This window comes from Phascolarctos cinereus, unplaced genomic scaffold, assembly GCF_003287225.1.
Source record: "Phascolarctos cinereus isolate Bilbo 61053 unplaced genomic scaffold, phaCin_HiC Scaffold_9;HRSCAF=440, whole genome shotgun sequence".
In the NCBI taxonomy this organism is placed as follows: domain Eukaryota; kingdom Metazoa; phylum Chordata; class Mammalia; order Diprotodontia; family Phascolarctidae; genus Phascolarctos; species Phascolarctos cinereus.
In genome coordinates this window covers 53,999,173-54,015,594 of record NW_027556402.1, presented here as the reverse complement: position 1 = coordinate 54,015,594, position 16,422 = coordinate 53,999,173, and the positions used below count along the sequence as shown (strand labels likewise).

Here is a 16,422-nt window from a genome sequence, read left to right as displayed (position 1 = left end):
TGATCAGTAAAGATCTTGCAGTGAAGGTTAGATGATCACTTGTTTGGGATGTTAAAGAAAGGATGGGTTATTTCAAGTCTGATTCTATCAAGTGACTGTCCTGACACTGAGAGGTTCTATGATTCTAAATGCATTGGTTCTAAAAAATTAGAAGTTATGAACTATTTCCCTTGTGCCTTGGTTTTAATTGATTTAGAAAATCTTTATGACATAAATAATGCATTCATCTAAAAGGGAAATCTCTAGCTGGAAGAAATAGATCTCTTCCATTGTTTATTTGATTTGGGCTTTTTGGAAGGTAGAGAAAAGAGGAATCTTGTTACCTTTTCAAAAGATTCCTCTTCAGATTTTTCAAGTTTCTGTGGTTGGTCTTCAGCTGACTCTACAATGACAAGACCACTGCTCCTTGGAGAGCTTTCTTCCTTACTTAATGGGAACTCCTCAGGTTCTTGCACGATGGGAGATTCCCCTTGATCACTGGGCGTTGGGGTCTGGAGGTAGAGCCTCTCTTCTTCAGACGTTGCAGTAATTTCTTCAGGTGTTTTAATGAGGGAACCAGATACTTGGACAACTTTTCTTGCTTCTGCCTGTTCAGTTCCTGGAGTGGTGACACTGGACCAGAGAACAAAGGTAATGACAAGGCAGGCCATTAAAAAAGAACAAGGTAGTGAGGTGGCACAGCAGACAGAGTGCTAGACTTAGAGTAAGGAAATCATGAGCTCAAATCCATCCACAGACACTTACTAGTTGTGTGACCCTAGGCAAGTCACTTACCCTCACTTTGCCTCAGTTTCCCCATCAGTAAAATGAGGATAATAATAGCACCTACCTCACAGGGTTGTTGTGAGAATCAAATAAGATCTATTTGCAAAGTAGTTTCCTCATCTGTAAAATGAGCTGGAGAGGGAAATGGCTAACCACTCCCAGTATATTTGCCAAGGAAATCCCAAAATGTGTCATGAAGAGTTGGCCCTGACTGAAAATGACTAAACAACTAGCATAGTGCCTGATACATAGTAAGCAGTTGGTAAATATTAACTAAAGCTATTGTTCTTCTTCATCATCATCATCCCCAGCGCTTACATCCCTTCAGAGGGAGAAGTGATCTCCCATTTTCTCTAACAATACATAGTATCCCCAAAAATTTTCCCATAAGAACAAAAGTTTAAATTATGCCATAACTTAATTTTCTAGGGGTAATGATGTATTGATGAAAATCTTTCTTAAATTTGTTAGTCTGCTGCATTAGTAAAGAACATATTTATTATTTAGCATAACTTAATCTTTCCTTAATGACTGTCATCATTGTGAACATCAATTATTACACAGTGCTATAATACAATGATGTCTACGGTGTATACTGAGCAGTGTCTCATTGTTTGCCTCCATATTAAATGGTCACATTCTATTGTGAATTTCATAGTCGGAATATCTGCTATAAGTGTATTCATTTCCGATCACCTCTTTTTACTGCTCTCAATAAGCATCTACTAAGCACTTACCGTATAACAGATAAGCACTGGAAATGCAAAGACAAAACTTTCTGTACTCAAGGAGTTAAAATTTATTGAGAGAAGAGCAAGGCAATATGGGACAGACTATTTAGGGAAGCTTTATAAAAGCAGAGGGAACTAAAAATGAACAAGATTCAAACAGAAAAGAGGAAAAGGCTATTCCAGGTCAGGGTGACAGGAGCAAAGGCTTAGAGTTAGAAATTTTTCCTGAGAACATACGGTTTGTGTTGCTGGTTTTTTTTTTTGAAAGAGAAATAAGGTCAGAACCCCTACGCACCCTCTAACCTTAGTATTTACTATTATCTGTATTCTTAATTATGGTATTTAATCACACATTTCCTTGTTTTGTTGCTCTTCCCAACAGAATTGTAAATTCTGGGAGGACAGGGGCTATGTATTATATCTCTTTAATATTCCATTCAGCAGCCAACATAGTGGTATACACACGCAGTAGATCCTCAATAATGAATCCATCATCCAAGTATTCATCAATAATCAATCCACGATCAAAGAATCTAAGCATTCATTAGATTCCTGCTATGTGCCAAGCAGTGTGCTAGGCATTAGAGATATGCAGACAAAAACTGAGTAGTCCTTGCCCTCATGGAGCTTACATTCTATCAAGGGAGACAACATTTATGTATGTGAGTATATACTATAAAATATATACAAAATATATTTTATATCCATAAAATATATATACACACTACAAATTATATGCAAAATATAAGACAATAGTGTCTTGAATAATTGAAGGCTTTTTTGCATATATTATTCATAAGGTTTTTTTTTTTATTGATACACAGATCAACACAGATACAACCGAGAAGGAATAATAAGCTTTTGCATGCATACATGGTATCCCAGTATTCCTCCAGTAAGATCAAGCTAAATTAGTACCCTATTAAGTTAAGAAAAAACTTTACTTTCATTTAAGTCTATATAGTGACTCATAACATTCTTATGGAATTAATTCTAAAACGTGGGAAAAATATAAGAATATAGTAAAAATGGAGTACTAAGGCTTAAAATGGTCATCTCAATCATTTCAATTCTCGTATGTTACACCCCTCCATGGAAGAAATTGAAATTAGCTGGATGAAAAAAAACAACAGCAACACTGGATGCCAAATTAGAAGACCTGGGTTTGAATGCTGATCCCACTACTAATATAGGACCATGGGTAAATCATATCCTTTCTCCAGGCCTCAGTTTTGTCATCTGTAATAATTTGGATTAGATGATTTCGAAGTCTTGTTCCAATTCTGTGTCCTACAATTCTTTGACAAGCATGCCAGTCATGGTGATTTAAAAGTTTAAAATGGGAACCTGGGCCCAGAGTAAAAATACCCAGATATACCTATATAGTCCTATTATTATGTTGTTATTAAATTCTCTTGGACATTAATAATGCTTTATCAATCTATTGATTGATTAATATTAATCTATTAAATGTATTGTCTAATATGCTTTATTAATTCCCTGTGACTGTTGTATCAAACATTCCACCACTGCCACAGAGTATAGCAATTCTAGCACAATCTTTCAAGTGCTGTCCTATTTCATGTTATTCCTGATGTTTTTTTAAAGAATTCTTTCATTGATTGTCATATCTACATATTTTAATTTTGGGGTATTTAATTCTATTCCCATTTGTGAGTAGTTATAAAGTGCTTCAGAGTGCCCATCTGCCTTTCTTCTTATCTTCATTTTCTTTCTTTTCATTTTAAAATTTTCTTTCTTCATTTTCTATTTTCCTTTATCTCCAAATCCAAAACAGCAAATGGTTATAGGCACCAGTTAATACTGAAAGGAAAGATCGTTCCAGTACCCTCCTTATTTTTTTCTTCATTGTTGGATTTGCTTTTAAGAATCAGCAGTGAGATACAATGACATAGATGTACATGGTGGCTATTAAAATATCTGATGGCCTACTTCAGGTATGGAAGGTTACTGCTATCAATTTAGGGGAGCTCCCCAATCAGCTTGATGAGTTCATAGGATGGTGTGTCTTTGTAACTTTTATTCAATATTACTAATTAGAACTATATGGTTGGTACAATGGGTTGGAGTTATCCTCTTTGTTCTGGCCTATGAGAGCTGGTGGTGGGGTAAGTTGTAAAGGTGATCTTTTTGTCTCTTTTTTGGAGAAAGATAGGATCACAGATATGATTGGAACTAGGTCTGGGGTCAGGAGGCAAGGACTTTATACATAGTCTGGCAGTCCCCCAACATATTCCATAGCTGCTTTGGGTAGAAGCATGTAGATGTCATATGCTCTTACCTAGGGGCCTGAAGGAAGAATTCCTGAATGTGGGCTTCCTGGAAAAAGGAGGAGGGGTTTCCTGAACACTGCTGAACTCCCACAAAGTTTCAGAATCCAACCTTCTAGAAGAGAAGGGGCATGTTTTATTTTATTTTTATTCAGTATAAGGAAGGAGATAGGGAGGGAACAATTGTGAGCCAAGCACTGAACTCACTGAGGAAGGAAAGAGAATGTCCTAGAAGTCTACAGATAACAGCCATCAGGATTTAGATTGTATGATAAATTTAAAGATTGTGAACCTCAAATGAGATTACTTAGTGAAGGTAGCTGAGGAAATGGAAGTGACCATAGGGAACAAGGATTATTACAACTCTCCATCATGACCAATCAGTTGGGAGATATAAAAAGAGTAAATGGAAAAAGTGGTGAGGGAAGTGAAATTGTCAGGAGAGAGCTGTCTTAGCAAGGGCTAGAAAATAGAAAGAGTAGGGGAAGAAGTTTAAGATTAAAGAAGGCTTGGCAATGGTAGAACAGGCTTTCGAGAGTGCACAGTGGAAAGAATAGGTAAATCTGGAGTTGGATGGTAGGACAAAAGTGTTAAGGTGGCTAGGTCTGAGGAAACATTAAGTCTGAACAGCAGAATTCTAGAATCTGGTCTTCTGAGAGAGAAATGGGAGCTACTGGGCAGTTCCATCTCTTAGACCCTGGAATTCAGTTTTCTAGAAGGAAAACCAGTTCTTGGGCATTATGGCCTCTTAGGAAGAAGAGGGATGAATATATGGGTCAACATCTAGAAGCAATAAAGAATGAAGCCAAACATGGAAAAGCAAAAGACTTGGACTTTGCCCTCCTGAATTATTTGGCAGTTCAGATCCAATGGTGAAGAAGTTTGCCTTGTTAGCAACCTGAGATTTATCTTCATTATGGGGAGTTGGGGAGTTCAAGCCCTTAGGGTAGTTCCAATGAGGCTGCAGGCCTATATATGTCCACTGGGTAAAAGAGTTTCTATTTCGGTTGATGGAAACATTATCTCAGTCATGCAAGTTCAAAACCTTAGAGTCACTTCTTTATTCTTTCCATCAGAGCTATAATTAGGAATCCTGGCACTTAGGGAAAATTCAGTTAAGAGCCAAAGAAGGGGAGGAAAAGAAGTACCAATAGTTTAACCTGGTTATATTTATTGTAGTTGTATTGGGAGAGGGAGTGACCCATTCTCTATATTAGGTCCTAGTACTTAAGATACATCTGTAAACCTTGGAAAGCTCAATTCCTGGCAAGAAGAAGGTGGAGGATAAGAAAGGGAAAAGTAGGCAAGGGTAGGGGGAGACTGGCAGTGGTGGGAGATAGGCTTAAGTCTGGTACCGTATTGGTGAAAGACTGGTAGAAGAACTCGAGGCTGGTGGGATTTCAATTTGCCCTGTTGTACAGGATACCCAAATCGATGAGATCCCCCCACCCAGGTCAATTGAAATATCAAATGTATAAGTTTCTATCACTGAAGTTATATGTATATAATATTCGTAAAGTGCTTTGCAAACCTTAAAATGATAATACTAGCTATTATCATTATTATTATATAAGTTTTCTTAAAGGACAGTCCATTGCACCATTTGTCATGGTACAATTATGAAAGGCTATTAAAGAGCTTGACAAAGAAAAGACAGGGCATTAACCCTATGACCAGTTGTCACAACTGAGTCTTACTCAGGGTAGAAGATATTTGTCTTAAGTTTATTATTTACATGAGGCTTGCCCATGACTTCTCAGTCCTAAAGCAAGAAGAAAGAGGGACAAATCATAATGTCTTTTCTGCTGGAATGTAAGCTCCTTGAGGGCAGAAACTTTTTTTTTCTTTTTTCTTTGTATCCTCAGGACTTAGCACAGTGCCTGGCATGTAATAGATGCTTAATAAATGTCTTTTGACTAAGGACTTGATAAATGCTTGCCAATGGATTGGTTGTTTGATGAACTATTATGTAAGGTGGATCCAGACCTTAAATTAACAAATTAAAGTCTACACCAAAATGTGTTAGCTTATTCTCTCTGACCAAAAAAAAAAAAGTTCGTGACACAAACTCATGGCCTGGAGGCAAAATCAGCTTTGGCAAGAACATAAACAATGGGAACATTTTGTGGTTATAGATATATGTTGGTTCGGATAGGTCTTTCCAAATTTCTCTGAAAATAGAGAATGTTTCCAGTGCACTGGAGATCTTCCTCTCATTCTTTTAATGTTGGCTTTGATATTTAATGCTTACTTCATACTTGTATTCTAGCCTGGGCCCTGCAGTCACCCTTGAGGGGAGTGATTCCAGGGGAGAAAGGAGCCCCCTTTCCTTGCCACCACCCATACCAACTGCCACTGATGGGCAAGTAAGCCCAAGGGCACAGGGAATGGAAGCACCACATGGAAAACACTGCTCTTGCTTTCAACCACTTTGTGACGTCAATTGGGTTTTGTTTGCAAAGACATTGAAGTAGTTCGCCATTTCCTTCTTTAGCTCATTTTAAAGGTGAGGAACTGAGGCAAATAGGGTTAAGTGACTTGCCCATGTCACACACCTAGTAAGCATCTGAGACCAGATTTGAACTCACAAAGTTGAGTCTTCCCAACTCCAGGCCTGGCTTCCTATCCACTGTGCCACCTATGACCATTATACCAGGAAACAATTCCCATTGACAGTGAGCCCAGCAATTGTAATTGAGGGGGCTGCAGCCATAACTGCTGAAGATCCAGACAAGATATATTTTACTACCAAAGTCCTTGGTACTGTCAAATGGCTCATCATCAAAAATTGATATGATATTACCGGTGGAAATGACATAGAAAAAGACGTCTCAGTCTTCTTTCCCATTGCACCCTAAATACCATGAGAATCTTTCATCTGACTTGCAGCTAGAACCTATGTGTTGTCTCCTCCAATAGAATGTGAACTCCTTGTGAGCAGAGATTGTCTTACTTGTATATTTCCATCCCCTATGCTTAATATGGTACTTTGTCAATGCTTAATGTGTGATTTTTCATCCATTCATTTTTGGGTTCCAGCACAACCCCCAGGCTATGCAATTCATTCTTTTTCCACAACCAGTTCACCTTTTCTGACCACACATGTCCTTGACAAACGCCACTCTTATGGAAAAAGTCACCATGTTGTAGTTCACTATGCCCTCTCCATCCCCTCTCCATGCATCTTTAAATTGCCCTTTGGGTCACCTACAATTTTGATTATTTAGAACTAATAGTGTTCTAAAGTGTATGTCTGAGCACATCACCTCCAATTCAAACTCCATTTTCCTCTACAAATGTATCTCAAGATAGCTCTGTAAGGGGGCAGCTAGGTGGCACAGTGGATAAAGCACTGATTCTGGGCTCAGGAGGACCTGAGTTCAAATCCAGCCTTCGACTTTTGCTAGCTATGTGACTCTAGGCATAGTCACTTAACCTGAATTACCTACAAAATATAGTTCTACAAGTTCATTTCTGATATTTGAAAAACCCTCTTTTGACACTTACAAGTATTCCTGCTGGTGGTCGACAGAAGAATCTTCTATCAGATCTTCCAGTTTCCCTGAGAACTCAGCTTGCACTCGCTCTTTGTGAATGTGCTGAGTCAGCTCTTCCACTGTCAATTCTCCCTCAGTCTTAGGGATGCTGTCCTGAAAGGAAGAATAGCCAACAGAAATGTCCTCTTCGGAGACAATGGGGGGATGATCGGAAGATGGCTCGTGCTCTTTAGAAACAGCTTGCTCATGTTTCTTCTTGTGCTGTGGAGTGCACACCTCTTCCTGAAGCACCGAAAACCCTATGGATAAGAAAAGAAATTGACTTATTGAACCAAAAGAGATGGCACTTCTACACTGCACGACCAAGGTTCTCTCAAAGAGGTTCAGTGATTCAATATACATAAAAAACTAAGCATCTGTGCATAGAACACCATGTTGGGTGCTTGGAGACCCAAAATTTAAATAAGATGCTTCTTGACCTCACAGGACTTCTGCCAAGAAAACAGATTCACAAATAATTAGAGTCCAAAATAATGTGTATGTATCGGAGAAACAGTGCTTTCCATTTATTCATAAAATGGTATGTAAGGTCCAAGCATTGGAGGAGGTAGTTTTCTAGTTGGACTTTAAAGAATGAGTAGCAGTTGGTTTTGCAGAGAGGTAAGGAAGGGACTGCAGGGCATGGGAAACTGCACAGAGGTGGGAAAGTGAGGCATGCCCAAGGAATGTCCAGGTTAGCTAGGTTGTAGAGTACGTGGAGGATCGCAGTATGAGATGATAGAGATAGGGTAATACCAGTGTAAACAACTGCCCTCTTGACAGTAGGCCAAACTGTGTAAAAGTAATGCTATGAGAAAAGCTCACCATTTATGTTTAACTAGCATAGTTCACCACATAAATCAAGAATACCATCAAATGTGCTATTGTAAATGATATTTGATTCAATACATTCTGCTCATGAATGCTCACTCAATATGTGTTCATAGACCAGAGCTATTTTTTCATAACTTTTTTTTTTCCAAAGAGGGGAAATCCCTCCCCCCACAAGGTTTTAAGTGCAGCGGCCGCTCAAGACTCAATCTGACTATTGATAGGGGCTTTCACTTTCACAAATTCTGACCTGGCTGGTTTACCTCTCCTTTGACAGCCTGGTTCTACCTCCCACCCCCTCCACCCCAGCTCCCCATCCTCCCACTTCACTGGTCCAGATTAGGGACTCATCATATTAGAATTACACTTAGTGTAGGCACCCTATCAACTCTGGCCCTATTGTAGCACAGAACTCCAGAACCAAGTAATAGACCAACCTCAGGCTCCTTGTACCAGGGACTACGAGATTACTACTTGCTTGTTTACAACTAGAAGAAAAAACAATTACATTGGTCTCTGACGTGTCCTCATAGAGCTAGCTCTATAGTAATAATAAGATCAAGGTTTTTTGTTTCCCGGTGCATATAAAAGTTATGTTTATAATATATTGTAGTCTATTAAGGGTGCCACAGTATTATGTTTAAAAAGACAAATGAACATGACTTAATCAAAAAATACTTCATTGCTATAAAAAAAAATGCTAATCATCATCTGAGCCTTCAGCAAGTTGCAATCTTTTTGCTGGTGGAGGGTCTGGCCTTGATGTTGATGGCTGCTGACTGATCAGGGTGGTGGTTACTGAAGGTTGAGATGGCTGGGGCAATTTCTTAAAATAAGACAATGATGATGTTTACTGCATCCCTTAACTCTTTCTTCTATTTGAACATGTAAAGGACATTATAGGGCTATTAACTGACCTACTTTTGCAATGTTGTGTCTCAGGTAATAGGGAGGCCAGAGAAAAGAGAGATAGGAATAGCCAACTGGTAGAGGAGTAAGAACACACAATAACATTTATTGTTTGCCATCTTATATGGGTGTGGTTCATGGCATCACAAAACAATTACAGTGGTAACATCAAAGATCACTGATTACAGATCACAACAGATATATTAATAATGAAAAAGTGTGAAATACTGTGAGAATGAGCAAATTGTGATGGAGAGAAACAACACGAGCACATGCTGTCGGGAAAATGGTACCAACAGACTTGCTCAACACAGGGTGGCCACAGACCTTCAACTTCTAAAAAACAAAACAAAAAACCCTCAGTATCTTCAAAGCACAATAAAGTGAAGTAAGATAAAATGAGGTATGCCTGTAGTATATATTAACATTAGCAAGATAGTGCCAGAATTAACGTATTTTCCTTCTGAACTTTGTTTTTGTATGTGTGTGTATTTTTTTTTATTGCATCACTATTATTGTTGTTTTTGTTCTTCCTCCATTCTCAAAGAGAACCTTGACATCAGGGAGGTGATGCCATTATGTGCAAGTGAATTGGATTTAAGTGAGGGAGGGCTGTGCAAAGTCACCAGCCTCACTTTCTCCTCGGGAGCCAAATGGGTCCAGTGGCCAGATACAGATCAGGACAACTGGAGATAGCCCAGGATGTAGTGGGGGACCTTGGCCTTTTCAAGTTAAGGTTTTTTAGAGTTCTTATTTTGAGTGAGGCAATACCCATTCAGTGACTAAGGCTTAATAAGAAATGAGGCAGAGAATGGCCTCTTTACCTAGTCCAAAAAAAAAATCCATCTGTGAGGGAAGACCTTCTTTTCGGGCCAAAAGGCAAACAATTGCTATTTATATTCATTCTGGGCCAATCAGGGCCCAAATAATGACCAAGTAGGGATTGACCCTATTATTGGCCAATCCATGAGAGCCAGAGGGACTTGGGATTAAGGCTAGTGCTTAAGAAAGAAAAAAAAGTTTCAGAAATTAAAATTTACTTTCCCTTTCAGCAATGCATCTGTGTGTGTGTGTGTGTGTGTGTGTGTGTGTGTGTGTGTGTGTCGGGAGGGAGGGAGGGAGAGGGAGAGGAGAGAGAGAGAGAGAGAGGAGAGAGAGAGAGAGAGAGAGAGAGGAGAGAGAGAGATGGATGGATGGATGGATGGATGGATGGATGGATGGATGGATGGATGGATGGATGGATGGATGGATGGATGGATGGAGATAGATATGCCCAACTGGTCAGTTTCAGTTTGGTCCCCAGTGGGCTGCTCATTTTCTTCTCACAGAGGTTGTTGTTTGTATCACTATCACTACCCACTGACTCACCCTCTCTCACTTCCTTATCAAACAAAAGCTTTCCTCTGTAACACTAAGTATAGTCAAGCAAAACAATGGACCACATTGACTGTGTCTGAAAACATATGTCATTCTGTATGCCAATCTATCCCAAACCACTCTGCCAACAGAAAGCCTAGAAGCAGATTTCATCATCAGTCTTCTAACGTGATTAGTTATTGCATTGTTCAGAGCTGTGAATTCTTTCAAAATTGTTTCAGGTAAATCGTTCTTCCCATTCTACTCATTTCATTCTGTGAGTTCATTTGAAAAAAGAGAATCTTCCCAGTGGACTGGAGGTTTAATATTTCCTGTATCATCACAACACTCAGGCTGTATCATTCCTCCTTCTTGTCTTATGACCATTTTGTCTTTTCTGGGCACATGTCTTTTATGCCATTCTTTATGAATGAGTCACTATAGAACACATGGCATGGTTTACTATGCTCCCTGTGCATCTTTAAATTGTTTCAAAGTCACGTACAATTTTGATTCTTCAGAGGTAATGGAGTTTTAAGTTATACAATGAGCATGGGATCCCCACTCAGTTAACTCTAATTAACCCTATTATCTCCTGTATCAAAGATAAAGCTCAGTTTGACAGAATAAAAAGTAGTAATAAGCATTTATGTAGCACTCTGAGGTTTCCAAAGCACTTTACCTGTGTTATTTCTTTTGGTTTTGGTTTTTTTCTTTTTTTCCTTTTTTTAGCCAGTTGGGGTTAAGTGACTTGCCCAGGATCACACAGCTAGTAAGTGTCAAGTGTTTGGTCTGAGGTCGGATTTGAACTCCGGTCCTCCTGACTTCAGGGCCAGTGCTCTATCCACTGCGCCACCTAGCTGCCCCTCTGTGTTATTTCTTTTGATCCGCACAACACAAGCTGATTTCTTCATAACTTCTTAGTCTTACCCCCACTAGACTATCTATTGTTCCTTGCACATAACAACTCACCTCTTACTTCCATGCCTTTGCACAGGCTGCTCCCCATGCCTGGAATGCCCTCCCTCCTCACTTCTGCCTCTGAGTTTCCTTGGCTTCCTTCAAGACTTAAAACCCACCTTCTGTAGGAAGCCTTTCACAGTGCCATCAGTTCCTATTGTGTTTCTCTCCGATGTTTCCTTCCATATTCTCTGTATGTATCTTGCATGTGCTTGTTTATTTTCATGTCATCTCCCATTAGAATGTGAGCTCCTTGAGGGCAGGTATTCTTTTCTGGGTTTGTTTTTTTTTTTTGATCCCCAGTGCTTAGCACAGCGTCCGGCACGTATTAATTGCTTAACAAATGCCTATTGACTGACTATCCCATGACTTATAGTAATGTAATATTACTGGAAAATATTGGTGTTTAAAAGTTGGGCTTTTACTGCTAAAAGCTTGGCATCTTTTTATTTTTTTGGTGAGGCAATTGGGGTTAAGTGACTTGCCCAGAATCACAGAGATAGTGAGTAAGTATAATGTGTCTAAGGCCAGTCTTGAACTCAGGTCCTCCTGATTCCAGGGCCAGTACTCTACCCATTGTACCACCTAGCTGCCCTTAAAGAACTAGCCTTTTTTTTGTTGTTCAGTCATTTTCAGTCATGTCCAACTCTTCATGACTCCCATTTGGGGTTTCTTGGTAGAGATAATGCAGCGGTTTGCTATTTCTTTCTCTAGCTCATTTTAGAGATGAGGAAACTGAGGTAGACAGGATTAAGTCACTTGCCCAGGGTAAGATGCTAGTAAGCATCTGAGGCCAGATTTGAACTTGGGAAGATGAGTCTTCCTAACTTCAGGGCTGGTGCTGTATCCATTGTGCTACCTAGTTGCCTGAGCTTGGCATTTTTAAAAGTACTTTCTAATTTCCTGGGGTAATATAGTTCATTCTTTTCCTCTTATTCCATTCCGAGTCAGCAACTTGTATATCTTGAATGTCTGTTTTTCACACACATGCCCACATACATATATAAAAAAACATACATGTATGTATACATATGTATATGTGCATATATGTGTCTATATACACACACCCACATACACACACTGGACTCTCAATGAGTTGCCCATAGAACTCTAAAATTATGATCCTTTGAAAAGCATTTTATAATTTGAGTGACATACTTTTTTGTAGGATAATTAGGTTAACATCTTTTGTTAAGCTTATGTTGTTTTGAAGTGACTTTGTAATATTCTGAGGCTCAGGACATTTATTCAACATTTATCTTTGGACCACTTAGATTCGAAATGGGTCAGCATGATGCTGAATGATGTCCAACTTGGGTAAGCATATATAGCTCCCTGGTTTACGTCTTTCTTGGTATCAATAGTCACTGGAATATTGAACAGGTATTTCTGTGCTTGTATTAGCTGTAGACTCTTCTACGAATTTAAGCTGCATCTGAAAAATACCTTGCCTATGCAGAACCTTTAAGATCGCATTTTGTCCCAATCAGTCAAATCCTTTGAAATTAACAAACACGAGAGGATCTTATGTTCATAAAACTTCATAGTCAGTTGTGGGATTGTGAAAATTGTTCTGCTATAGAAAATCATCTATGAAATAGGTGTTAACCTGTACCTGTTGTCTTTCCCCTTGGTGAGGAGACAAAATGTCCACTGACTGAGGTCGTTTCCACACTTTTTTCAGAATAAGATGATAAAACAACAATTCTCATAGGACCATATGTTAAAACTGCCCCAGAAAGCCTCTCTTAGCATGATCTGAAACATGAGATTCTAATTTGATATTACATCCCTAGCTGGATTCATTGTGCACTCAGGTCTAGGTATTAATTTATTATTTGCTGATGTTAGTTATAAAATACTGTATTACCTTAGTCAAAACTTTGTCTTATGAAAAATTTATGAAGCACTTTGAAAAACAAAGTGCTATGAAAATATTATTATTATTATTAATTATGATTGACTATGAAGGTAAAAGAATAAAATTTGGAATACTAATTGTACTATTGCATATACTTTCATGATTTTTTGTTAATTTTATAATATCTATTAATAATACTATTATATACAAAATAATAATATTAATATTAATAATAATAATACAAATATAGTTATATTTGTATACTATGAAACTTATATAAATATATAGTAATATTATTAATATTAATTGAGGTTCTCTACTCTTCTAACTTCTTAAGGTTGGTGCCAAAAAAAAGGCAAAGCTGATATGTAGAGATATAAGTGGGCAGAGAAACTGCCCCGTTTCCTCCAAAATATTTTGCAGTTAATAAAGATTAAGTGTATTATTTGCATCAGTATCAAATTCAGAGTGCTTAAGAATGCTTTAATTTATCAGTTAAAATGAATGGAGCATTCATTTCCTTCTTGGCCCAAAGAATTTTCTTGTGGTTAGCCGTGACTAGAATATGAGGCGGAAGAGCATGTGGGCTGTTTTTCCTTTCCTATCCACATTGTTGAGCATTCCTTTTCTAACAGCACAGACAGCATAATAATAACACAGTTTTGAAAAATTAAAGGTTCTAAGTAGCTTGAAGGTAGCCATCCTACTGTAAAATCCATCAAAACTTCAAGTAGGAAAGAGATTTACATGAGAAAGGGTTTCACTAGAGAGTAAAGAAATCCTGATTGAATTAAAGTTTAGGTAAAAGTACATTTAATATATAAGAAAGGGTGATCATGGCAAAGAAGTATTAGTCTTTCTCTCTTCTGTGTGTGTGTGTGTGTGTGTGTTTTGATACTTGCCCCAAAGAACAGAACAAGAAACAATAGGTATAAGTTTTAACATGTCAAACTTAGGTTTGATATAAGGAAAAATCTTCCTACCAATGAGAACCCTCCACCTGAAATGGGCTGTCTCTTAAGGTAGCAGGTTCTGCCCTCACTTTGGGCTTGGACCTAGGCTGGAAGGTCACTTGCTGGGCATGTTGTAGACTCCTCTACATTTTTCCTCAGCTATGAATTGTTCTAGATGGTCTTTGTAATCTTTCCTGAATAAGGTATTTTCCAATTGCTTGGTGCTTGGAATTACAATATTTGATTAATTTCAGAAAGGAAAGAAAAAAGGGAAAAAAAGATGAAATTTTACCTTCACTATGGTCCAGTGCAATTGTCTGCTCAATTTCTGCATAAGTACGGCTAGTCCGCTCTTGGAGAGGTTCCATGGTGCTAGTTTCCATTAGATGAACAATATCCATCCGATTGATTTTAGTTAGACACTCAGTGAGGCTTTTGTCTGTGGAATTAGAGAAGGAATACTTATAATAATTGAGAATTTGTTGGTGGTTTTATCTTCTCTTGAATAGCGATTCATTGAGTACCTACTGGAGCTTTTGATATAATAGGAGAAATGAACTTACTGTACTGAAAACCAGTAGATGATGGAGAGGTAATGCACAAACCAGTACATGATACAGTAGGACATAAATTTTAGGGAAATGTAAAATAAAGGAAAGATAAATATGGAGTATAGTTAATCAAGAGAGGCTTCCAAGAAGACATGAGTCTCAAGCTAAGTCTTTAAGGAAGTATAGGATGCGGATTATTGGAAAGGTGGGAAGTTTTAATCTATTTTATATCATAAAAAAATTTGGGTGTTGGGATTTAACAACAAATACATATAAACATAAATTAGACATTACAAATCCTATTCATTGATAAAGTTTCCTAGCTGGCTCTTTTAAAAGTAGTTGGAAAATGACAACCAAAGAGGGCACCCTATTATAATGGAAGTGTATTACATCACTCTACTTAACACCACTACTGAGAAATTATCAGGTTTCTTCTTAATAATCTATCATTATTATTTTCTCCATGAACACATTAAAAGATCTAGAGGAAAGGTATACTAACTTGCAAATCTAAAATAAGTACTTTATTTTGTATGCTATTCACTGCTTACCTGTGGCATGTTTACCATCTCTTTCAAGCCAGTATTTTAGTAATGCATGACTCTGGTCCTGTAGGGAATTGGGGTTTTCAATTCGGATTTGGTGAATTTGTTCTTCTGTGAAATCCAGTTCTCTTGCTAATTCTAGGAAGAAGAAAACCATTTTGTCAACCTTTTTTCCTCTTCTATTTATCCCAAAGTTTAAGTCACAATAAAGATTTACAATGGATGTGATCGATTACTATATAATTCTCTGTCTTAATCTGATTTATATGTGGACCATTACTGTTTCATTTCTGTTTATTAGCAATGACCACAGTTTTTCTGTGGGGGTTATCTTCCTCCAAGGCTGGTGCATTTCATTCAATTCACTACCAGAGAAAAGAGAGCCATCATTAAGCAATTAGCGATGGCATCAGTATATAATCAAATTGTATGTACAAAGTTAAAGAAGACCTTCCTGTGTATACCTATAGTCATATCTTGGATAATTCATTATGGAGAAATACTGAATAGCGGTTGGACGGCCATTTTGAAGATCCTTCAATGATGCCCTTTGAGTTTGGGATTCTAGGATTTTGTAAAGAAAAATACAGGAGACTTATGATGATTCAAATCCAATCATCCTCAAGTGGACAGAATTTCTATGAGGCCTTTCTTTTACAGTGAAGGTAATCCAGTTAACTAATTGTATGAGCCAGCTGCTTGAGGTTCCCAACCAGTCACTTTCTGTGAGTCTAGAAAAGTCCCTTTGAATGATGTTCAAATCTGTATTCTTTAGTCTAACACCTGCTTAGGGTCACTTAGAGACATAATGTCTATATGTTTAAAGCAGTGAAAAGATCTAGTGCCATTACATGTTGTAATAAGTATTTGAAAAATGCATCAAAGGCTTTATCCTGGAGAAGAATCAGTAAGTTTCATAGAGTTGGAACTGGGAAGGGATCTTAAAGGTCAGCTAATCTGACCATTACTTTTTACCGGAAACTGATGCTTGAAGAGGTTAACTAATTGTCCATGGTTATACAACTGAGATATGATTAGGACACAGGTCTAGAATCCACATGCTCTATCCATTATGCTACTCTGGACTTGGGAGATGTAACATCTGGTTTTGACACAAGTTGCATGATACT

General features: G+C 38.0%; 1 protein-coding gene across 1 annotated transcript in view; it reads right to left on the bottom strand.

Moving 5' to 3' along the window:
• Positions 1–16,422, bottom strand: part of ANK2 (ankyrin 2) — a 275,508-nt gene that overhangs the window by 11,543 nt on the left and 247,543 nt on the right. Inside the window, 4 exon segments of the mRNA XM_078148698.1 lie at positions 324–612; positions 7,295–7,583; positions 14,486–14,632; positions 15,299–15,430. Coding sequence (XP_078004824.1) covers positions 324–612; positions 7,295–7,583; positions 14,486–14,632; positions 15,299–15,430 — 857 coding nt within the window.